General features: G+C 38.9%; 1 protein-coding gene and 1 pseudogene across 15 annotated transcripts in view; one reads left to right on the top strand and one right to left on the bottom strand.

Moving 5' to 3' along the window:
- DENND4C (DENN domain containing 4C) overlaps window positions 1-24,915 on the top strand; it is a 149,123-nt gene that overhangs the window by 46,933 nt on the left and 77,275 nt on the right. For all 15 annotated transcript variants that reach the window (XM_077966027.1, XM_015117632.3, XM_015117629.3 and 12 more), the window contains 5 exons: window positions 11,953-12,205; window positions 14,113-14,182; window positions 16,223-16,395; window positions 21,687-21,925; window positions 24,043-24,109. Coding sequence is in view for 13 of the 15 variants with exons in the window: in XM_015117632.3 (XP_014973118.2) it covers window positions 11,953-12,205; window positions 14,113-14,182; window positions 16,223-16,395; window positions 21,687-21,925; window positions 24,043-24,109 (802 nt within the window). In the remaining 2 variants the exon portion in view is untranslated. The remainder of the gene's footprint in view (window positions 1-11,952; window positions 12,206-14,112; window positions 14,183-16,222; window positions 16,396-21,686; window positions 21,926-24,042; window positions 24,110-24,915) is intronic.
- LOC114672787 (guanine nucleotide-binding protein G(I)/G(S)/G(O) subunit gamma-10 pseudogene) lies at window positions 10,945-11,177 on the bottom strand (annotated as a pseudogene).

The following is a 24,915-nucleotide window of genomic DNA, read 5'->3' as shown; positions in this document are numbered from 1 at the left end:
TCATTACCATTACTAAAATATATTATAGATATTTGGGAACATCCTGGCAAGTATTTTAGGATCAGCTTGTCTATTTATACAAAATGTGTAGTAGGAATTTTGATAGAGATTACATTAAACTTTAGATTAATCTGCAGAGTATTGTCATCTTTCCAATATTAAATAATTCAGCTTGTGAACGTGGAATGTTTTCCATTCGTTTAGGTCTTCTTTAATTTCTTTAAGCAACATTGTGTGTTTTTTAACTCTGATTAATTTTATTTTTAGGTATTTTATTCTTTTGGATTCTGTTATAAATAGTGTTGTTTTCTTAATTTTTGGATTGTTTGTTGCTGGTGTATAGAAACAGCTGATTTTTGTGTGCTAATCTTGCACTTTGCAACTTTGCGAATTTATTAGTTCTAATAACTTGTGGGTTCTTTGGGACTTTTAAAATATATATATAGGATCATGTCATCTGCAAATAGAAATGGTTTTACTTCTTCCTTTGCAGTTTGGATACTTTTTGTGTGTGCGTGTAATTACTCTGACTAGAACTTTTAATATGTTGAATAGCAGTGGTGAAAGCAGGCATCTTGTCTCATTCCTGATTTTAGTTAAATTTCAGTGAAAGCTTTAGGTCTTTTACTGTTGAGTATGAGGTTAACTAACTTTTCTTTAAATATCATTTATCATGTTGAAGAAATGTTCTTCTAGTCCTAGTTTTCTGAGAGATTTTATCATGAAAGTGTGTTAAATTTTATCAGATGCCTTTTGTCAATTGAGATGATCATGTGTTTTTTCTTCCTGTGTTCTCTTATGTATTACATTGATTTTCTTTTGTTGAATCTTTCTTTTGATGTAAGTATGATACCATACCTTAAAAATGATTAGTTCCTTAGTATCATCACATATCCAAATTTTTCTGATTCATGAAGCCTTTTTTTTTATTTTTATTTATTTATTTATTTATTTATTTATTTATTTATTTATTTTGAGACGGAGTCTCGCTCTGTCACCCAGGCTGGAGTGCAGTGGCCGGATCTCAGCTCACTGCAAGCTCCGCCTCCCGGGTTTACGCCATTCTCCTGCCTCAGCCTCCCGAGTAGCTGGGACTACAGGCGCCTGCCACCTCGCCCGGCTAAGTTTTTGTATTTTTAGTAGAGACGGGGTTTCACTGTGTTAGCCAGGATGGTCTCGATCTCCTGACCTCGTGATCCGCCCGTCTCTGCCTCCCAAAGTGCTGGGATTACAGGCTTGAGCCACCGCGCCCGGCCTTTTTTTTTTTTAAACACTTGGTTGCTGGTTGTTCTCTGTTTGTTGTTGTGGTTGTTTTTTGTTTGTTTTTGAGACAGAATTTCACTTTGTTGCCCAGGCTGGAGTGTGGTGGTGTGATCTTGGCTCACTGCAACCTCCGCCTCCCGGGTTCAGGTGATTCTCCTGCCTCAGCCTCTTGAGTAGCTGGGATTACAGGCGTGCACCACTATGCCCGGGTAATTTTTGTATTTTTAGTAGCGGAGATAGGATTTCACCATATTGGCAAGGCTGGTCCTGAACTCCTGACCTTAGGGGATCTGCCTCCCAAAGTGCTGGGGTTACAAGCGTGAGTTACCACATCTGTCCGCTGATTATTCTCTTTATAGTTGTTCAGGTATTAAGGGGTAGCCATTTGACCACCACTTGTTAAGCTCATCTCCCACTATTGTTGCATTAGAGCTCTAGTGAAATTGTTATAAAGATACTCATATTCCATGGAAGTTGACAACTTAGGCTGAAAAAGAGAAAAAAAAAAAGAAGTTTAAGAAGTCCTCATTTTTTTCAAATTTTCAAAACCAAAGGATAATTTGTCTTTATATTATCTTACTTGACCTTTATGCAGCATTTGTTTAACTCCGTTAGTATTGTCCATCCTGTTTAGCTACTGTAGTTTTCCTTCAAGTCAGTATAGTTAGGATGGTGATCTTTCAGCTTTATAGGGTCATTGAGCGTATGAGCCAGATTAGAAAGACAGGGTTTAGAAATGATTGGGAATTGGAGTAATAAAAGCTTTTTTTTTTCCCCCTAGAAGCTTGACTTTAAGGGAAGGGGAAGATAGTTAAGGGCCTAACTATTCAAATTGTAGCACATGGACCAGTATTATCCAAAAGACCTGGAAGCTTGTTAGAAACTCAGAAACTTAGGCACTATTCCAGACCTACTGAATCAGAATCTGTATTTTGGTCCAGTGTGGTGGCTTACACCTGTAATCCCAATGCTTTGGGAGGCTGAGGTGGGAGGAGGATTGCTTGAGGCCAGGAGTTCACAAAAAATAAAAATAAAAATAAAAATGAGCAAGGGCCAGGTGTGGTGGTTCACACCTGTAATCCCAGCACTTTGGGAGGCGGAGGCAAACTGATCACTCATGGTCAGGAGTTCAGGACCAGCCTGGCCAACATGGTGAAACCCCCTCTCTACTAAAAAAATACAAAAATTAGTTGGGCATGGTGGCGAGCGCCTGTAGTCTCTGCTACTTGGCTGAGGCAGGAGAATCACTTGAACCCAGGAGGTGGAGGTTGCAGTGAGCCAAGATCGCGCCACTGGGCTCCAGCTTGGGCAACAGAGTGAAACTCCTTCTGAAGACAAAAAAAATAAAAAATTAAAAAAGAATTAGCGAGGTGTGGTGGCATGCACCTGTAGTCCTAGCTACTCAGAAAGCTGAGGTGGGAGGATCAGTGGAGCCCAGGAGTTGGCGGGTACAGTGAGCTATGATTTTGCCACTGTAGCACTCTAGCATGGACAACAGAGCAAGAGACCCTGTCTCAGAAGAAAAAAAATATTTTTAACAAACTTTCTAGAAGCAGTGGTTTAAAATACCTAGAGAGTGAAGATATATGAATTCAAGGGTTGTTTTTTAACCTTCCTCCCAGGGAATAACCTAGAACATTCTCATATTGAAGGAAGAAATCAATGGAGAAGGAAGGGTAGGAAATACAGGAAAAAGAGGAGATATTTTATAGAATAATATTATTGAAGGGATGATGTAGACAGCATAGGTGACTGGACTAGCTTTTAGTGGAAGGGGCCCTTCCTCCCTCCCTCCCTCCCTCCCTCCCTCCCTCCCTTCCTTCCTTCCTTCCTTCCTTCCTTCCTTCCTTCCTTCCTTCCTTCCTTCCTTCCTTCCTTCCCTCCTTCCCTCCTTCCCTCCTTCCTTCCCTTCCCTCTTTCTTTTCTTTCTTGTCTCTCCCTCTCCCTCTCCCGCTTTCTTTCCTTCTTTCCTCCTCTCCTCCTCTCCTCCTCTCCTCTCCCCTCCCCTCCCCTCTCCTCGACAGAGTCTCACTCTGTCCAGGCTGGAGTGCAGTGGTGCAATCTTGGCTCACTGCAACCTCCACCTCTCGGTTTCAAGCAGTTCTCTGCCTTAGCCTCCTGAGTAGCTGGGATTACGGGCACCCACCACCACGCCCAGCTAGCTTTTGTATTTTTAGTACAGATGGGGTTTCACCATCTTGGCCGGGCTGGTCTTGAACTCCTGACCTCGTGATCCACCTGCCTCTGCCTCCCAAAGTGTTGAGGTTACTGGCGTGAGCCACTGTGCCCTGCTGGAAGGGGCTTTTTCTTTGACAAGAAGAAAGTAAGTTAAAATGGGTGTAAACACAGAGTATTGGTTGCAGTGGAGTGACAATGATTTTATTGTTCTGTTTTTCTTTTTTTTTTTTTTTTTTTTTTTTTTTTTGAGACGGAGTCTGGCTCTGTCGCCCGGGCTGGAGTGCAGTGGCCGGATCTCAGCTCACTGCAAGCTCCGCCCCCCGGGTTTACGCCATTCTCCTGCCTCAGCCTCCCGAGTAGCTGGGACTACAGGCGCCCGCCACCTCGCCCGGCTAGTTTTTTGTATTTTTTAGTAGAGACGGGGTTTCACCGTGTTCGCCAGGATGGTCTCGATCTCCTGACCTAGTGATCCGCCTGTCTCGGCCTCCCAAAGTGCTGGGATTACAGGCTTGAGCCACCGCGCCCGGCCCTGTTTTTTTCTTTTTTTTTTTTTTTTTGAGACGGAGTCTCACGCTGTTGCCCAGGCTGGAGTGCAGTGGCGCGATCTCGGCTCACTGCAAGCTCCGCCTCCCGGGTTCCCGCCATTCTCCTGCCTCAGCCTCCTGAGTAGCTGGGACTACAGGCGCCCGCCACCGCGCCCGGCTAATTTTTTGTATTTTTAGTAGAGACGGGGTTTCACTGTGGTCTTGATCTCCTGACCTTGTGATCCGCCCGCCTCGGCCTCCCAAAGTGCTGGGATTACAGGCTTGAGCCACCGCGCCCGGCCTGTTTTTCTTTTTTCTGTACGGTTTCCTTAAGAAGATAAGTAATATCCTTAAGGATGTAGGATAAAATTGTGGTAACCTCCATGTCAATTGAAGGGAAACCAGCCAGGTACTTATTTTGTGTTCCAGCATTCACTGTTCCCTCTTTTAGTATCTTTTTTTTTTTAATTAAAAAAATTGTTTTTTTGATATATAAAAATAAGGAGAATTTTTTTTGAGACAGAGTCTCACTGTGGTTGTTCAGGCTGCAGTGCAATGGTGTGACCACAGCTTACTGCAGCCTCCACCTTCTGGGCTCAGGTGGTTCTCCCACCTCAGCCTCCCAAATAGCTGGGACTACAGGCGAATACCACCATACCCGGGTAAGTTTTTGTAGTTTTTGTAGAGGTGGGATTTTGCCATGTTGCCCAGGCTAGTCTTGAGCTCCTGAACTCAAGCAATCTGCTCACTTCGGCCTCCCAAAGTGCTGGGATTATAGGAGTGAGCCAATGTGCCGGGCCAGTCGTCTTTTAGAGTCCATCTTTTGACAGGCCCACCTGCCACCCCTCCCATACAGTCATAACTGAAAGATGTGAATCTCTGAAAGATTGTTGTTGCTTGTGGTTTAGGAGCACAACTTAAAAATAAAATGATGACTTACGTAATTATACTTAGGTGCTTTCAGATTGCAAGTGGCTTTTTCATACACATCTTGTAGTTCCTAAGGCTTCTGATTTCTGTTACACTAGTTTACTGATAAGGTTTGCTAGAGTATTATGGTTGTCCTTAAGCTAATCCTGATGGTTAATATTTCTCTCCAGATCAAATAATTGTTAATGTCTGTTGACTTAAATGTTTTGGCCTCTTCTCACTTTCCCTCCACTTTTTCCCCACTCTAGTGTGAAGGAGTTTGGAAAACCTATTAGCTTCTCTATTTACAGTAGGAAAGCCTATTAGCTACTGGAAATACAGACACTCATCTCATTAAATTTAATATGAAACACTGTTGCTAAACTTTTGTCTTTTTTACTGTTTTATAAACCGAGATGAGGCATTTATTAAAATAGTACTTTTCTCTAGAAAATATGTTGTTAAAATATGTAAAGTCTGATATTCCCATAGAAATATCATATATACTATAAAGTACAATCATGTATCACTTAATGATGGGAATACGTTCTGAGAAATGTGTGTTCTATGGCGATTTTGTCGTTGTGTGAACATCATAGAGTGTACATATACAAACCTAGGTGGCGTAGCTTACTACATATGCAGCTATAGCCTATTCTTAGGCTACAAACCTGTACAGCATGTTACTGGGGTAATACTGTAGGCAACTTACACAGTGGTGAGTATATGTATATCTAAACATAGAAAAGGTACAGTAAAAATCTGGGATTAAAAAAAAAGTCACACCTGTATGGGGCACTTACCATGAATGGAGCTTGCAGGACTGGAAGTTGCTGTAGGTGAGTCAGTGAGTGAGTGGTGAGTGAATGTGAAGGCCTAGGACATTACTGTACACTACTATAGACTTTAGTAAATTAACTTTAGCTTATTATAACCTTTTTGCTTTATAAACTTTTAAAGTTTTTAATTTTTTTGATTCTTTTGTAATAATACTTAGTTTAAAACACAAATACCATACAGCTGTACAAAAATATTTTGCTTTCTTTAAATTGTCATTTTATTAAGTTTTTTTCTATTTTAACATTTTATTTAAAAAATTTATTCTTTTATTTTTTATTTTTTGAGACAGGGTCTCACTTTGTTGCCCAAGCTGGAGTACAGTGGCACAATCTAGACCCACTGCAGCCTCTACTTCCTGGGCTCAGGCGATAATCCTTTCACCTCAGTTTCCTGAGTAGCTGACCTACAAGTGCGTGCCACCATTCCTGGCTAATTTTTTTTTTTTTTTTGTAGAGATGGGGTTTCGCCATGTTGCCCAGGCTGGTCTTGAACTCCTGAGCTCAAGTGATCTGCTTGCCTCGGCCTCCCAAAGTGCTGAGATTATAGGCATGTGCCACCACGCCTGGCAAAAATTAAAAGAAAAGTTTTTTTAACGGGGTCTTGCCTTGTTGCCCAGGCTGGCATTGCACTCCTGGGCTCGTGATCCTTCTCCTGCCTTGGCCTGTTGAATAGCTGGGACTGGCTTGGTTTTTAAACTTTATTTTTGGTTTTTCTTTTCTTTTCTTTTTTTCTTCTCTTTTTGAGACAGAGTCTTACTCTGTTTTCCAGGCTGGAGTGTAGTGGCATGATTGGGGCTCACTGCAACCTCTGCTTCCTGGGTTCAGGTGATTCTCCTGCCTCAGCCTCCTGAGTAGCTGGGATTACAGGCATATGCCATCACATCTAGCTTTAAAAAATTTTTTTTTTTATTTTTAGTAGAAACAGGGTTTCACCATATTGGACAGGCTGGTTTTGAACTCCTGACCTCAAGTGATCCACCCACCTTGGCCTCCTAAAGTGCTAGGATTACAGGCGTCAGCCACCGCCTCTGGCCAGTTTTATTTTCTTATTTTGAAATTGTTTGCAAAGATGAGGTCCTCCTATGTTGCCCAGGCCGTTCTTGAACTCCTGGTCTCAAGCAATCCTGCGTTGGTCCCCCAAAGTGCTGGAATTATAGATATGAACTACTGTGCCTGGATTTTTTTTTTTTTTTAACTATTAAACTCTTTTGTTAAAAATTAAGAAAAAAGAATACATGTTAGCCTAGCCCTACAGAGTCAGGATCATCACTATCTCTGCTTTCCGCCGCCACTTCTTGTCCCGCTGGAAGGTCTTCAGGGGCAGTAACCCACATAGAGCTGTCTCCTATGATAAGAATGCCTTCTGGAATACCTCCTGAAAGACCTGCCTGGGCTGTTTTACAGTTAACTTTTTTTGTAAGTAGGAGTATACTCTAAAGTAATCATAAAAGCTATAGTATTGTAAATACTAGGTGATAAGAATTTCTCAGCTCCATTATAATATGTGGTACCACCATAGTATATGCAGTCTGTGCTTGAAGCATCATTATGTGGTGCGTGACTGTATAATTTAAACAGGGCAGTATGTTATCTTATATATCAGATGCATTTCTTTTTGTTTGTTTGTTTGAGACGGAGTTTCATTCTTGTTGCTCAGGCCTGAGTGCAGTGGTGAGATCTTGGCTAACTGCAACTTCTGCGCCCCCCTCCCCCAACCAGTAGCTGGGACTACAGGCATCTGCCACCATGCCCGGCTAATTTTTATTTTTAGTAGAGATGGGGTTTTTCCACGTTGGTCAGGCTGGTCGGGAACTCCAAACCTCAGGTGATCCGCTCACCTTGGCCTCCCAAAGTGCTGGGATTACAGGTGTGAGCCACCGCGCCCACCCAGATGCAGTTCTTGAGATACAGAATCATAGACCATATGAAGTTCTTATTTTCTTCCCTTTGTCAGATTCATTGGCTTTCAACTGATTTGTTTCTCCAGCTCTTTTGTGTTTTGAGAAATTTCAAATATATGAAAAGTTAACAAATTGTTATAATAAACACAAGTATTCTTTTCTCCTAGATGATAGACTGTGGAATAATGAACAATATACTTGTCACCTACAAATTGACATTTTTTTTCATTTGTCTGCTAAGCTAATTGAAAGGAAGCAGGAGCCACTGTGCCCAGCCTATTTCTTTCTCTTAAACAAAATGTATGTACTCTATACCATATTTTGTACTTTGCCTTTTTTACCTAAGAGTATATACTGGGAATCATTCTATATCTGAATATAAGATCTTTCTCATTTTTTGTGTGTGACTGTATAATACTTACTTGTGCGGATGTATTTACTTTATTCAATGAAACCTCTACTGATGGGTATTTGGGTTGTTGTCAGTTTTGTGTTATTAAAAGAATGCTTTGATGAATAACTGTGGATTTATTGTTATGTATTTCTGGAGGTATGTTTTCAGGTAGATCCTAGAAAAAATTGCTGGATTAAAAGATAAATGTGTAAATAATTTTGTTAAATGTTACTAAATTTTTCTCTGTAGTGTTTGTGCCATTTTACATTCTGCCATGTGTGTTTTTTTTTAATCCACATCCCATCAACAAAATATGTGGTCTTTTATATTTTTTGTCAATCTCACAGATATTAATGGTATATCAGAGTAATTTCATTGAGGTTAATCATTGCTCCATAGGTTTAAGGGCCGATTTTCTCTTTTCTTTTGCTTATACTATAAACAGATTTTTAATCTTTACCTTGATTTTTTTAAAGGATATTTTTTATGTATTAGGAAGATGAGCTTTTAGTGAAATAAGTTGTCAAGTATTTTCTTCATTCAACTTGTCTTTTATCTTTGCTTATGGTGTTCGTTGTCATATAATGTTTATTTTATGTAGTTTATTTTTCTATTCCCATGTTTTATTGCTACTGGATTTTGAGTCATAGTCTTTTCCCACTGCTAGTTATACTTTTAGCAATAGTATGATTTAATTCCTTATGTTTAGATCTGTGATCTGCTGGGGGATCCCCTTCTGGTGTATAGTGTGAAGTTTAGACAGAATTTTATTTTTTTTCCAAATGACAATCCAGTTATCTAAGTCCTGCTTATTAAATTTAAAAATCCATTCTTCCCTTAGTATATTGACATATTACCTTCATCATATACTAGATTTTTCTTCGGTTTCATTGTCTTTCTGTTCACTTACTTGCTAATACTCTCCTGATTTAAATATAGAGGCTTTATAGTATATTTTAATGTTAGTTGGGCTTTAACAGCTTTATGGAGATACAGTTCACATGTCTCACGGTTTACTTACTTAAAGTGTACAATTCAGTAGTTTTTAGTATTATTTACAGAGTTGTGCAGCTGCCACCACAATTAATTTTAGAACATTTTCATCACCCTAAAAAGAAACCCCATACCCATTAGCAGTTACTGTTTAGTATTCTTTCCCATCTTCTACCCCTAGGTAACTATTAATCTACTTTCTGTCTGTATGGATTTGCCTATTCTAGACATTTCTTAAAAACTGAATCACTGTATGTGGTCTTTGTGACTGTTTTTTTTTTAATTTTAATTTTTATTTTTTCACTTAGCATGTTTAGTTGCTTGTGCTTTTGGTGTCATATCTAAGAAGGCTTTTTCTAACCTAAGGTCACAAAGATTTATTCCTGTTTTTTCAAAGAGTGTTACAGTTTCAGTTCTTACATTGATTTTGATCCATTTTTAGTTTTTTGATGAGTAGTATAAGGAAGGGGTCCAGCTTCATGCTTTTGCATGTGGATATCCAGTTATTCCAACACTACTTGTTGAAAAGACTGTTCCTTCCTGATTGCATTGTCTTGGCACTCTTTTTGAAATCAATTGACTGCAAATATAAGGGCTTAATTTTGGACTCTCCATTTTATTCTGTTGATCTATATGTTTATTCTTATGCCAGTACATTGCACTGATTACTGTAGATGTGTGGTAGTTTTGAAGTAGGGAAGTGTGAGTCCTCCAGCTTTCTTTTTTTTCCAGATTGCTTTGACAAGAAAAAACAAAGGCAGCTGGGATTTAGATAGGAATTGCACTGACTTTATTAATCTTTTTGAGGGTATTGCCATCTTGTCAATTTTCATTAATTTTTCAGTTTTCATTAATCAAATTGAAAATTGAATTAAATTAATTCAGTTTTCATTAATCTATTTGAGTGTATTGCCATCATTGTCTTTTTGTCCATAAGCATGAGATGTCCTATTTATTTAGCTCTTTCTTTTTTTAATTAAAAAGAAATTTTATTTCCAAGCTCTTCAAAGACTGTTACAAACATGAATAATGTATCCATCTAAAAAAGTGTTCCAAATTAAATCAAAGGCACATCATCAAAGTAAAACAATTGTGATGTTAAGAATTATTTTAGGTTGTAATATTTTCATGTTAGTTTTTAATCATTTACAATGTTCTGTGGGTCACATTTTAAACATTTTTAAATATATGAAATTCTGTATTTCTTTACAGCCACAACTACAAAGTAGAGGAACTTAAGAATACAAAGATCGAATCTGCTTCATTTATATACACGATGGGGCAGCCTAATGCACTTCATAACGTTAACTTTTCCAAAAAAGTTTGCTAAGAAACTGCTCCTATATTTAGTGTTAAAAATAAAACAATCTTCCCATGTAGAAAAATCAAGACATCAGTCAATTAGTAAAGCCTATTCTTCCTCCCAGCAATTTGTACTTTCTTGTATTCATTTAGGAATTGTGAATTCATGAGAAAAGAACACATTTTTTATGGTAAAAATATCTTCCAGGAACAACAGTTTACAAGTTTAAATAAACACAACTATTTTCCTTCTTAAAATGTAAACATCCAGTTAATAAAACATACATGATATTCCAGGTATAGAAATATTAGTAACTCACTTACGAAACAGGTGCATTTTGGTATATTTGGTGGTAAGGTTTTTGTTTGTCTTATGTATAAAAGTACTTGCACAAAAAAACAGGCTATTACTATTTAAAACTCTATTCCTTCACCCAGTTTCCTCACTCAAGTAGAAACTCATGAATTTCTGTGATTTTCGCTATAGGGCCAGGCCACAGGAAAGGGCTAAAACATCTCAAGAGTTAGGGAAAAGTGTTTTCTTGAAACTTAAAGGCAGTCGTTAGTCACTTTGAAACTTAAAGGCAGTCGTTAGTCACTTTGTGCTTGAAGGCGTTCCTCAGCGAACTTCTCTCGAGTCTTCAGAGTAAAGCACAGGATCTGGGCTCCCGGAAGGGATTACTTCCAGTCTGTAACACCCACCAGCAGGGCATCCTTGCAGGCATTCTGCATACAGTACTGTTGAAGCTCTGCAGCTGCCTGAGAGACCTTGATCTTCTCCACGCCAGCCTCCAACTCGAGCTGCTCCACCAGGCGCTGCACGGCGCTCGCGCTGGCCCCGGAGGACATGGCGGCGGCGCTGGGCTCCGAGGGCCTAGCTCTTTAATTTCTTTAAATAATGTTTTATAGTGTTCAGAGGATTTTTAAAGCTAAAAAATTGACAAATTATGAAGCGAATTTTTATGAAAACATCTGAATACTTAGTGAAACTTCTAGGAATTGACCTGAAGATGTTTGTGGTGTTGCCGCTTTCTTTTTTCATGTTTCTTGTAATAAGTAATACAAAATCAAGTTGTTCAATCCTGTTTACACTTCTTCTTCTTTTTTTTTTTTTTTTTGAGACGGAGTCTTGCTCTGTCGCCCAGGCTGGAGTGCAGTGGCCGGATCTCAGCTCACTGCAAGCTCCGCCTCCCGGGTTCACGCCATTCTCCTGCCTCAGCCTCCGGAGTAGCTGGGACTACAGGCGCCAGCCACCTCGCCCGGCTAGTTTTTTTTTTTGTATTTTTTAGTAGAGACGGGGTTTCACCGTGTTAGCCAGGATGGTCTTGATCTTGTGACCTCGTGATCCGCCCGTCTCGGCCTCCCAAAGTGCTGGGATTACAGGCTTGAGCCACCGCGCCTGGCCCTGTTTACACTTCTTAAATTATGTTTTGGCTTTTGAAAAATAGTTTAGAGACTTACAGTTCCCAAAGGAATAATTTTAATTTTGGTTTGTAGTGAAGATTTGGGAAACATTAGGAGAGATGAAAAACATTTTATTTGGTTTCAAGAAGAAAACCAGCATTAACCTGAAATGCATGTACTATATATATGTACATATGTGTGTATGTATGTATCTATATCTATTTCTTCCCCTTCCTGCCATGCAGAGTTCTATATGAAGGGAAAGAACGGCTTATTCCAGGATGTGAAGTGATCCTAGCCACACCCTATGGTCGCTGTGCCAATGTCAACAATAGTTCAACTACTTCACAAAGAATCTTTATCACTTATCGAAGGGCTTCTCCAGTTCGACCCCAGAATTCCTTGGCTGTAACTGATATCTGTGTTATTGTAACCAGTAAAGGAGAAACTCCTCCTCATACCTTCTGCAAAGTTGACAAAAACTTAAATTGTGGAATGGTAAGAATAAAGTTTTCATCTTCAAAGTTTCATATGAAAACGAAAAGGGATATGTTTTGGATTCCTGTTTACTGTTGGGTATATACTTTACTCACATTTTATATATTCATGATGCTTGTTTTTATTATTTCCTAATTTTTATGATTTATAATAATTTTTAAAATCCTATCCCATGATTTATAATAATTTCATCTTTAAGTCAGGGATATTTGGGGGGGAATAAATCCTAATATTGTCTGTATTACATTAACAAAGGTTTTATTCACTTTTGAATTTCAGTGGTGTCTTTGGGGACAACTGCGGGGTTAGAGTGGGTAGAAGCTCTCCTTATATTCATTCATTCATTCATTCATTGATGTTTTTGCTTTTTATTTTTTTGAGACAGGGTCTTGCTTTGTTGCCCAGGCTGGAGTACAGTGGTGCGATCACAGCTCACTGCAGCCTTGACCCCCCACCAGGCTCAAGTGGTCTTCCCACCTTAGCATTCCGAGTAGCTGGGACTACAGGCTAGTAGAGACAGGGTTTCTTTTTTTTTTTTTTTTTTTTTTTTTGAGACGGAGTCTTGCTCTGTCACCCAGGCTGGAGTGCAGTGGCCGGATCTCAGCTCACTGCAAGCTCTGCCTCCCGGGTTTACGCCATTCTCCTGCCTCAGCCTCCCGAGTAGCTGGGACTACAGGCGCCCGCCACCGCGCCCGGCTAGTTTTTTGTATTTTTAGTAGAGACGGGGTTTCACCGTGTTAGCCAGGATGGTCTCGATTTCCTGACCTCGTGATCCGCCCGCCTCGGCCTCCCAAAGTGCTGGGATTACAGGCTTGAGCCACCGCGCCAGGCCTGAGACAGGGTTTCATCATGTTGGCCAGTCTGGTCTTGAACCCCTGACCTTAAGTGATCCGCCTCCCTTGACCTCCCAAAGTGTTGGAATTACAGGCGTGAGCCACCGTGCCTGGCCTGGTTTTGTTTTTGAGACAGGGACTCCTTAAGTTTCCTAGGATGCTCCTGAACTCTTGGGCTCAAGAGAAAATATTGCAGTTTTGCAAACTTATTTCTTTTTTTAGATGGAGCCTCACTCTGTCGCCCAGGCTGGAGTGCATTGGCGCGATCTTGGCTTGCCTCAACCTCTGCCTCCTGGGTTCAAGTGATTCTCCTGCCTCAGCCTTCCAGGTAGCTGGGGCTACAGGCGTGTGCCACTGTCCCCAGCTAATTTTGTAGTTTTAGTAGAGATGGGGTTTCACCATGTTGGTTGGCCAGGATGGTCTCGATCTCTTGACCTTGTGATCCACCTGTCTTGGCCTCCCAAAGTGCTGGGATTACAGGCGTGAACCACTGTACCCAACCCATGCATACTTACTCTTTAAAAGGATTCTAGTAAAGAAGAAAATGAACATAAATGTTCGACTCATAGTTTTTAAAGACTACAGCTTACTTTTGGTTCAGATTTACTTTGAAAAATATCTTGAGGTCAAACTAATATTAGCTTAATGTTGTATAGGCAGAGGCGACAAATGCACCCAGAACAATTAGTGAGGACAGGGTTGCCTCTGGAGGTGATGACCTCATAGCACTCCAGTGACCCCAGTCTTCCCCAGTTTGGGCTCCAGTGCACACTTCGCTTTGTGCTGTGTCTTACAAGAAGGGGCAATCTCTGAGTGATTGTGAAATTCTAAATCTTTTGAAATGGCCTTCATATCAGTTTGATTTTTGTAGCAGTTTGATTTTCTTACTCTCTTCTTTTATTTTAGTGTTCTGAACTTCATGCTTTGCTGTATTTTATACTACATAGTTCATTATATAAACATGTGTTTTAAATACTCTTCTGAGTAAATAATAGGAATCTTTAGTTGATACCCAACAAAATCAATTTCTTTTCACTCTTTTGTCTTTTTATAAACCTAATTTATGTTTTACAGTGGGGTTCCAGCGTGTTTCTGTGTTATAAGAAGTCTGTACCTGCTTCAAATGCAATAGCATATAAGGCTGGTAAGTGAGTTAAAAAAAATTGTCTCAATTGCTGTAGTTATTGGTGCATATTAACATTTGGCTAAAAGAGACTATGCTCCCTTATGTAGTTTGTAGATTTGATCTATTCATAAAATTGTCTATAATTTTAGCATATAAAGATATGTGTTTTCTTAAATATATTACATATACAAGATATATTAATACCCCCACCAAACATGCTGTTAATTTAATTTAAACATTTATCCAAAGCAAACATGGGGAATAATCATTCAAGCTTTTAGTCTACGTTTATAGACTTAACAGTATAATGGAAAGTTGCTTACTCTCTGACCTTTTATATTTTGGCAATCAGAAAGGTGTCAAACTGCATCTTTACTTCTTATATTTCCTTCTCTTATCTCTTTGTGTCTGATTTGAAACCACATGTTACTTGCCATGAAAGGTGGACTTGCTTCCTTTCTCCTTTGTTGCAAAGAATCAGCTATATGGAGGAGAGGAGGGCCTGAGAAACTTTTCTGCCATGAAGTGTTTGAGAAATCTATCGCCACATTCTTACTGCACATTAAAGTGTCAAGGGCTGTAAAGATTTAAGTGTCACCTCTTCATTCCACTGGTATGGTGGGATAAAAACTGAAAATACAGGTATGCTCCAGTTGTAAATAGAAAAGATACTGGAATACTTCTTTGTGAAAAGAAGCAGTGCTAATTACTTTTTGATTATGCACAGTTCTTGAAATAAAGTTTTACTTCAGGGAAGTCAGGTGAATTCATATCCAAAAAATCGTGATTTTCATAAAAACATTCATACTAATGAACCAAACCATTTAATTTATAATATAAGAATAATGGCAATAACTAACATATAAAATTCAGTATCATTTTAAAATCTGATACCGTAGGCTGGGCATGGTGGCTCACACCTGTAATCCCAGCACTTTGGGAGATTGAGGCGGGCAGATCGCTTGAGGCCAGGAGTACGAGACCAGCCTGGCCAACATGGTGAAACCCTGTCTCCACTAAAAACACAAAAATTAGCCGATCATGGTGGCACGCACCTGTAGTCCCAGCTACTTGGGAGGCTGAGGCACGAGAATTGCTTGAACCCAGGAAGCCGAGGTTGCAGTGAGCTGAGATCGTGCCACTGCACTCCAGCATGGGTCTGTGACAGAGCAAGATTGTGTCTCCAAAAAAAAAAAAAAAAAAAAAAAAGTGATACTATTAATACTGCTATAACATGTTGTTTATGTGTGATTTCCTATTTTTTGTTGTTGTTGGTGGTGGAGAAAAGGTATCACTTAAAAAACTTATAGAAAGAAGCTGGACCAAAGTATTCAGTTATTTGATATGAGACACTTATTTTAGAATAGAGAGTTTTGGATACTGAATTTGGGCTCAAAATTCTACTGATTTTGAAGTTTTTCACTTAGAGATGGTCTATATATTGATGACCTCAGAGGCTAATGAACTGATGCCATGTAGCTAATTTATTCTGAGGGGGCTTTATTGTGGTTTTCAGAGTATCCCTTGCTCCTACTTTCCGGGTCTCACGTATTCTGTACTTAGTCACAGTGTTTCTGTCTCGTTAGTTTTCATGTTGCATGCCTTTTACACTGCTTCTCTCTCAAGATGAGTATAGGTGCTGTGATAATTTCTGTTGCCTCAGCATTATTTCGTAACACTTGTCTCTTCCCTGAATTTTTCACAGAAGACTAACTGAAATAGTTGGTAAATTTTTCTGTATGTTTCTTACCATTTTCCACAAGGTGTTGGCGTGTGTAGAAGAAAATACATTAAGATTGGTGATCAAGATTGAATGGAATCTCAACTAGTATATTAATACATTTTTATGTTACAATGAACTATAAATCCATGGGTAAAATATCAGGGGTAAACGTGTTTATATTAGTTTCTGTTATAGCAAGAGAGAAATCAATTTTAAAATACCACACAAGTATTGGCTTGAAATTTGGCATTAAAATATTCCATTAATATCTATCATATGCAATTTATGGAAAAGTAAATATTAAAAAAATTTATTGTTGTCTCATTCTTCAAAAGGTTTAATTTTTAGATATCCGGAAGAGGACTATGAGTCGTTTCCACTCTCGGAATCAGATGTACCTCTCTTCTGCCTTCCCATGGGAGCTACTATTGAGTGCTGGGATCCTGAAACCAAATATCCACTTCCAGTTTTTTCAACTTTTGTCTTGACAGGTTCTTCAGCCAAAAAGGTATGTTTTTGCCTCAGTGATTAAATGCATTTTGTCCATGTTTTTATTTCATAAAAAGGTTAAGTTTTATTTGAATGTTAGGATTATTTGGACATGATACATTTTGGTTTAAATTTACACTGTCATCTCCAAGATGAGAAATCAACATGAAAATTGCTATCAGGGATATTGATACCTCTGGAACTTCTACAGAAGCAAAGATAAAGTCTTTCTGGATAGACACCTTCAAAACCCAGGTGTCAAGATGAGATGATTATGACAGATGGAGGACATAGGTACCGTAGAAAGAATCAACAGACACAATTAAAAAGCTGGGTTAGACCCTCACGACATTGAAATGACAGAATGACGATATAAAGGATGTTATAAGTTAAAATATCATTCAGATGACTTACGAACTAATGGAGGGGCTCAAAATACCAAGGAAGGAACAGGATATTTTGAAAAATGAATAGATTGGGAAAAGAATCGAGTGTTTAGAAATGAAAAATATGGTCCTTAAAATTAAAAATTCAGTGAGTGGGTTAAACAGCAGAGATAAGGCCAGGTGCGGTGGCTCACGCCTGCAATTCCAGCACTTTGGGAGGCTGAGACAGGTGGATCACTGCAGACCAGGAGTTCAAGGCCAGCCTGGACAACATAGCATAACTCCGTCTCTACTGAAAATACAAAAAATTAGCCAGGCTTGGTGGTATACACCTGTAATCCCGGCTACTCAGGAGGGTGAGGCATGAGAATTGCTTGAACCCAGGAGACAGAGGTTGCAATGAGCTGAGACTGCGCTGTTGCACTCCAGCCTGGGCTCTAGAGTGATACTCTTTGTTAAAAAAAAAAAAAGAAAAGAAAAAGCAGAGATAAGACATACATGAAGGGATAATTAATGAAGTGGAAGATAGGTTACCTTAAATGTGGTACATACAAATGTAAAACATAAAAGGAGTTTAAAAATGTAGCAGATATAACTAGAAGGTCTAACAGATATTTAATGAGTTACAGAAGGAGAGACTAGAAAAGGATCCTAAGAGCTAATGGTTGAGAGTTTTCCACGGTTGATGAAAAAATTGAGTCTCCAGATTAAAGATGTACTCTGAATCTTTCAACAGAGAAAAATAAACAAACAAATAAGTAAATAGTAATCCCACCTCTTTTTTGGGGGGGGGCGGGATAGAGTTTCATTCTTGTTGCCTAGGCTGGAGGGCAGTGGCGCGATCTCGGCTCATTGAAACCTCCGCCTGCCAGGTTTGAGTGATTCTCCTGCCTCAGTCTCCTAAGCAGTGGGATTACAGGCGTGTGCCACCACGCCCAGCTAATTTTGTATTTTTTTTTTTTTTTAGTAGAGACAGGGTTTCACCCTGTTGGTCAGGCTGGTCTTGAACTCCTGACCTAAAGTGATCCACCCACCTCAGCCTCCCAAAGTGCTGGGATTATACAGGTGTGAGGCACCATGCCTGGCCTGTCCCACCTCTTTTTATATCATAGTGCTATCATGGAATAGCAGAGACAAAACAGCTAGAGAGAAAAGACATTTATTGTCTTATGTAAAACATATATTGTATATAACAGTAATAATGACATAAGCTGATTTATAAATAAGGCAAAAATAAACAATATTCAGAATAAAAAGCTGATAGCAGTAGAAATTTAAAAATTGAAAACTTTCTTTTTTTTGAGACAAAGTCTCATTCTTGTCCCCCAGGCTAGAGTGCAATGGCACAATCTCGGCTCACTGCAACCTTCTGCCTCCTGGGTTCAAGTGATTCTCCTGCCTTGACCCCCCAAGTAGCTGGGATTACAGGCACCTGCCACCATGCCCGGCTAATTTTTGTATTTTTAGTTGAGATGGGGTTTCACCATGTTGGCCAGGCTGGTCTTGAACTCCTGACCTCAGGTGATCCACCCGCCTCAGCCTCCCAAAGTGCTGGGATTGCAGGCGTGAGCCACCGCGCCCAGCAAAAATTGAAAATGTTCTAAAGAAATTTAATAAAACAGGTGATTTTATTGAAAAAATGTATAATCTGAACTGACTCATGCGGATGAAACAAAATACATCTGTGACCTCATTCTACAGGTACAGGCTACACCTTTACAACCACTGTGTTAAAGATAATACATGTAAAGTATCCAGCATAGTGCCTGGAACACAGAAAATACTGAGTGAAGGTCAATATTAACTTGATTGCCCACTGCTAACTTGTTAGCTTAATAATCGTTTACAGTTTATCCTGCTGAAAGTAGTAAATATAACTGAAAATTTTAAGATCTTCAAACATTAGTTACCTAATATACTTTGGCAGTAGAGAACAATAAAGTCTCATTTGAGATGTGAGTACTGGGTGATCTGCTTGGCTTATTCATTGTTTAGGGGATATTGACATGTAAGCATTGAGGTGTGTAAAATGTATGTTTATCCATTTGTCATTGCTTGTTAAAAGCTTTGAGATCACTTTGAAATAATTGTATCTGGGAATGTTGTGTGTATAAAGGTAAGGGTTACTGTGATATATATAATGAATAAACAGTTGGCAAGATCTATAAAATACAGAAGTAAGGATTGATTGTTGGGAGAAGGGGATGGGTTAAAACCTTTGAGATCACTTTGAAATAATTGTATCTGGGAATGTTGTGTGTGTAAAGGTAAGGGTTACTGTTATATATGTATATAATGAATAAACAGTTGGCAAGATTTATAAAATACAGAAATAAGGATTGATTGTTGGGAGAAGGTGATGGGTTAAAACCTTTGAGATCACTTTGAAATAATTGTATCTGAGAATGTTGTGTGTGTAAAGGCAAGGGTTCCTGTGATATATATAATGACTAAACAGTTGGCAAGATTTATAAAATACAGAAGTAAGGATTGATTGTTGGGAGAAGGGGATGGGTATTAAGGAATGGGCAGATCAGAGGAAGTACCAAGGCTAAACAAAATATACAAAGGCACAAAATTATGAACTAGTCTGTGTGCCTGGTAGCTCTGTATTGTTGAACAACAACAGCAGGTACTATTAGGAATTGAGAGCATCTTGCCACTTATATGGACTGTGGCATTTTACCTGTAATGAGGAACTTTTGAAGGATCAGATGTTGCCTCTGAAGGACTGTTTCTTCAGTGTACTTTTCACTAAAATACTTTCTCTTCTGACTTGAGACCAGTTAGGGCTTCTGTAGTTGCTTTGATATGTGGTAAGTGGAAGTGGAATTGAGCATGACTTCGAAGTTTCTAGCTTGGGAATTGTGTAGTGTAACTGAGTAAGATCAGGAATATTGGATGAAGTATTTAGATAATGAGTTCACTTTTGAAAATATTGGTTTGGGATGCCTGTACGACATCCAAGTGGAGATTATTGAGTAGTCATTTTGAAAATAGGAGTCTGAGGTTCAGGGGAGAGATCAGGTAGACCTAGAGATAAAGATTTGTGTTCTGTTAGTATAATGATTATAGTTAAAACCGTGAGAGAATGAAATTTTCCAAATAGAAGTGTGAAGCTAGAACCTTAGGGAATGCTAGTATTTAAATGATGGGGGGTGACATAATTGGATCTAGTATAGGAAAGAGAGAAGTAGCCATGAAACAAAGAGAAATTTGTACTGTCAAAGACAGCAAAGGAATAAAGAATTTCAGAGGAGTGTCAGCTCTGTCTTGTGTCATATGAGGTGAGGGTGTGGAGGAATTGAACCTGTGAACATTGCTGATGAGAAAGTCAAATGCTGCTGCTGCAACTCCTCCAAAAGTTAAACACAGAATTACCATACGATCCAGCAGTTTCATGTCTAGGCATGTACCCAGAATAATTGAAAGCAGAGACTCAAACAGATACTTGTATGCCAATGTTTTAGCAGGGTTATTCACAATAGGCAAAAGGTGGAAACAACCCAAACGTGCATCAACGTATGAATGGATACACAAAATATGGTATATAGATATGATGGAATTATGATTTATTCCTTAACAAGGAATGAAAATCAGGTATGTGCTACAATATAGGTGAATCTTAAAAACATTATTCTAAGTGAAATAAGCCAGACACAAAAGAATAAATTTTGTATGATTCCACTTATAGGAGGTACCTAGAATAGCTACCCTTATAGAGACAGGAAGTGCAATAGAGATTACAAAGGGACTTGGATTGAGGGCCAGAGAATGGGAAGTTACCATTTAAGGGTTACAGAGCTTTTGTTTGGGGGGCGGGTAATGAAAAAGTTCTGGAAATGAATAGTGATAACTGGTTGCACTCCAGTGTGAAGGTACTTAATACCAGTGAATTGTACACTTGAAAATGGTTAAGGTTTTATGTTATGTATATTTTACCCCAATTTAAAAAAATCACAGGCCAGGCGCAGTGGCTCACGCCTCTAATCCCAGCACTTTGGGAGGCCGAGGCGGGTGGATCACCAGGTCAGGAGATCAAGACCATCCTGGCTAACACGGTGAAACCCCATCTCTACTAAAAATACAAAAAGTTAGGTCGGGTGCAGTGGCTCACGCCTGTAATCCAAGCACTTTGGAAGGCTGAGGTGGGTGGATCATGAGGTCAGGAGATCAAGACCATCCTGGCTAACATGGTGAAAGCCTGTCTCTACTAACAATACAAAAAATTAGCTGGGCGTGGTGGCGGGCACCTGTAGTCCCAGTTACTTGGGAGGCTGAGGCAGGAGAATGGCGTGAACCCAGGATACGAAACTTGCAGTGAGCTGAGATCGCGCCACTGCACTCCAGTGTGGGTGACACAGCAAGACTCTGTCTCAAAAAAAAGGAAAAAAAAAAAATTAGCTGGGTGTGGTGGCATTCGCCTGTAGTCCCAGCTACTCGGGAGGCTGAGGCAGGAGAATCACTTGAACCTGGGAGGTGGAGGTTGAAGTGAGCTGAGATTACGCTGTTGTACTCCAGCCTGGGTGACAGAGTGAGACTCTATCTCAAAAAAAAAAAAAAAAGAAAGAAAGAAAGAAAAAAGAAAAATCACACAAAAAACTAAGTTGAGTGAGGCCATTAGAGTTCATTCTCTAATGCTTTCATTTTAAAAATGAAAGCAAGTTATAAGAGGTTACCGTCCCTTTTTGTATAAGATTTATAGTTGAATGTATAAAATTCTGTGGAAAAAATCTTGAGGGATTTATATCAAAATCTGGTTATCTCTGGGGTAGAAATTTGGGTGAGTTTTTTTTTTTTCCGTAATTTATCTGTATAAGTATACTCCAAGCAAATATTTCTTGTGTAATAAGAGAAAAAGAGAAGCTTTTTTTTTTTTTTCAAACAAACTCAAATCTTATAACAGAATTCTCTTACTCTTTAGGTATATGGAGCTGCCATTCAGTTTTATGAACCTTACTCTCGGGAACTTCTATCAGAGAAACAGCTTATGCAGCTGGGCCTGTTGACGCCTGTGGAGAGAAAAATGGTCTCCAAATCCATCAATACAAACAAATGCATTTGTTTACTCTCACACTGGCCTTTTTTTGAAGCTTTTAGGAAATTTCTTATGTTTATCTACAAACTTTCTGTGTCTGGACCACATCCTCTTCCCATTGAAAAGTATGTATATGATTAAAAAGATGGCTGGTGGAAAACTGGGTATATAAATATATATGTTTGATTGTTTGTGTAACTTTTAGCAGCAAAGTTGGAAGGGAAGGAAGGCTACGTTTACCCAACTTTTTTTTTTTGAGACATCACCCAGGCTGGAGTACAGTGGCACCATCTCGGCTCACTGCAACCTCCACCTCCTGGGTTCAAGCAATTCTCTTTGTCAGCCTCCCGAGTAACTGGGATTACAGACACCCGCCACCACGCCTGGCTAATTTTTGTAGAGACGGAGTTTCACCATCTTGGCTAGGCTGGTCTTGAACTCCTGACCTCATGATCCACCTGCGTCAGCCTCCCAAAGTGCTGGGATTACAGGCATGAGCCACCAACTTTTTACTTACTCCCTTCTTCACCTCAATCATTGACTGTGAGCTTAAAATTGGATAGTAGTGGCAAGGATGGCCAAATAATAATCTTTTGAGAATTCACCTGAAGAAGTAACTTACAAAAATTATATTGTGAGTGTTCTTCTTCCTATTTATTCTCTAATAACTGAGAGACAAATAGTTACTGCTGCACACACACCCACCCACCCACCCATACAAGTGGCCATTCCAAAATCTAACCATAATACCTCTCTAAAGTGATGTCGAAATTAGTAAGAATAAGTTAATTGATGTTAAAAGTGAAGTTTTTGTTTTAGCATTGACAGAAATTCTTTGAGCTTTCTCTTTAGTTTGTAATTCTTTTTGTCATGCAATCTTTCCTAAGCAAGAAAAATGTATGTTGAGCTACTCTTTTTTAAATGATCTTTTCTGATTTCTAGTGGCACACTGACTTCTGTTTATGATAGTTTATAATTTGTGTATCCTGCTGACAAACCAAAAAGTGTCAAGAGCTTTCTGTAATGTATTAAAGTATGTGTAAACGTAGATGTTTCTTACAATTTCAGAACTTTTACATTATAGCAGAAAGAATATCAGTGAAACATACTAGTTTAGTGGATAAGGTAGGGGTAATTATGCACAGGTTTAAAAATAATGCTGTCCAAAAATCACCTTTTAAAAGAGTAAAGTACTGTGCATAAACTCATCATAATTTGACATTGAAATATGGTTGCAACTTTCATTTTGCACTCTCGAAATGGCAATTTAATGATTTATAGTTCTGGGTTTAACATTCAGCTGTCAGATTAATTTGAAGTTTTTTGAAGTAAAATGTAATGTTAGTGACAAGTTAGCAACCTTTTGAAAAATTAAGATTCTATGAATAGCTTGTGAAAATAAAATCAATGTATATAATCAATATCTTTTTCAGTTGAAGTAATATGTTGCATTTTTGTGGCTCCTAAGAAGCTCTAAACTTTGGAGAAACTTTTTTTTTTTTTTTTTTTTTTTTGAGACGGAGTCTTGCTCTGTCCCCAGGCTGGAGTGCAGTGGCCGGATCTCAGCTCACTGCAAGCTCCGCCTCCCGGGTTCACGCCATTCTCCTGCCTCAGCCTCCCAAGTAGCTGGGACTACAGGCGCCCGCCACCTCCCCCGGCTAGTGTTTTGTATTTTTTTTTTTAGTAGAGACGGGGTTTCACCAGGTTAGCCAGGATGGTCTCGATCTCCTGACCTTGCGATCCGCCCATCTCGGCCTCCCAAAGTGCTGGGATTACAGGCTTGAGCCACCGCACCCGGCCTGGAGAAACTTAAGAAGTAATTATTATAGGTGCAGAAATAGAATGGGTAGGTGGTTCATCCAATGTTAGAGTAGTAAATCTGGGATTAAATTCAGTTTTAGTGTAAATTCGTTATAGCACAGTTAGTTGCTCCCTGTACTGGCACGGATAACCAGGGCTATAAAAATTCACTCCTTTCATGAAAACTGTTTTTATGTTATTTTTATTCATCTGGTAATGATAGGGGATGGGAATAGAAGTCAGGAAATACATTGTGTATTTCAGAAGTTTGATGGACATGGATAAATTCGTTTACACTAAGCAAATTTACTTACTTAGCCTACATTTTAGATAAATGGCCATGTCATATCTGGGATGATATATAGTGATATTTAAGATTTGTTAAAACTGTGATGCGTTTTAGAAAAGTAATTATGATATTTATTTCAAATTTTTTTTCTAGGCACATTTCACATTTTATGCAAAACATCCCTTTTCCTTCACCACAAAGACCGAGAATCCTTGTCCAGGTAACCAAAAGAGAGTATATTTGGGGAGAACTTTGCATATGCTCACCCCAGTCATTGCAGAGTGGATTCTATATACCTTTGGGTTTGAGGTGGAGCAATATGCATTCGTAAAATCCTTGGATTTTCTGTGCTTTGTAGCTTTACTGAACATCCTTTCTTACTGGGTTTTGGATTTGAATGTACAGAATTGGAATAATTATGACCCTTGGTTCATAACATTTTCATTTTTGGCCCATGCATGGCCTGTGTGTAGCTAATTTTAATAATGTAAAACCCAGGATTATGTTTGAGCATGTTCTTAATATCAGATTCTCTAATAAATATTAAATATGAAATGAGCAATGGTTGGAGGGGGTTAACTTAAACAAGGTCTATAATAGTACTAAGCTAAAGGACCAGTTTTTTATTTTCAGTAAGTAGCAGACGTAGGTAGTTATACAGCTTATGACATATGCAACACGAACAGGTCTTTACCCTCTCTATAATAATGGTTCCACTGATTACGTGCTTGGATATGGGAGAGAGGTCAGATTGTCATAAAAGTTGCTTAGTGGTTTGCTCTTCATTTGTATACTATATCTTTCTGGACCATAGCAATTAACATACTGGCATACTTAACATACTTTGAGTAGCACTGATCTGTAGAAGGAAGCCATTTAAAAGTTTTTCTAAGACATTCTTAACATTATGTATGGTGGGATTAAGTTAGATATTGTTGATATTGAATGTTATTTCAGTTCTGCAAGTATTAATGTGTGAAGCAACTGCCAAGTGCCTACAGTCTGTTGAGTAAATGAATTTGAAGC

This window comes from Macaca mulatta, chromosome 15 (assembly GCF_049350105.2).
Source record: "Macaca mulatta isolate MMU2019108-1 chromosome 15, T2T-MMU8v2.0, whole genome shotgun sequence".
Lineage (NCBI taxonomy): Eukaryota > Metazoa > Chordata > Mammalia > Primates > Cercopithecidae > Macaca > Macaca mulatta.
This window is presented reverse-complemented; position numbering and strand designations above follow the sequence as displayed.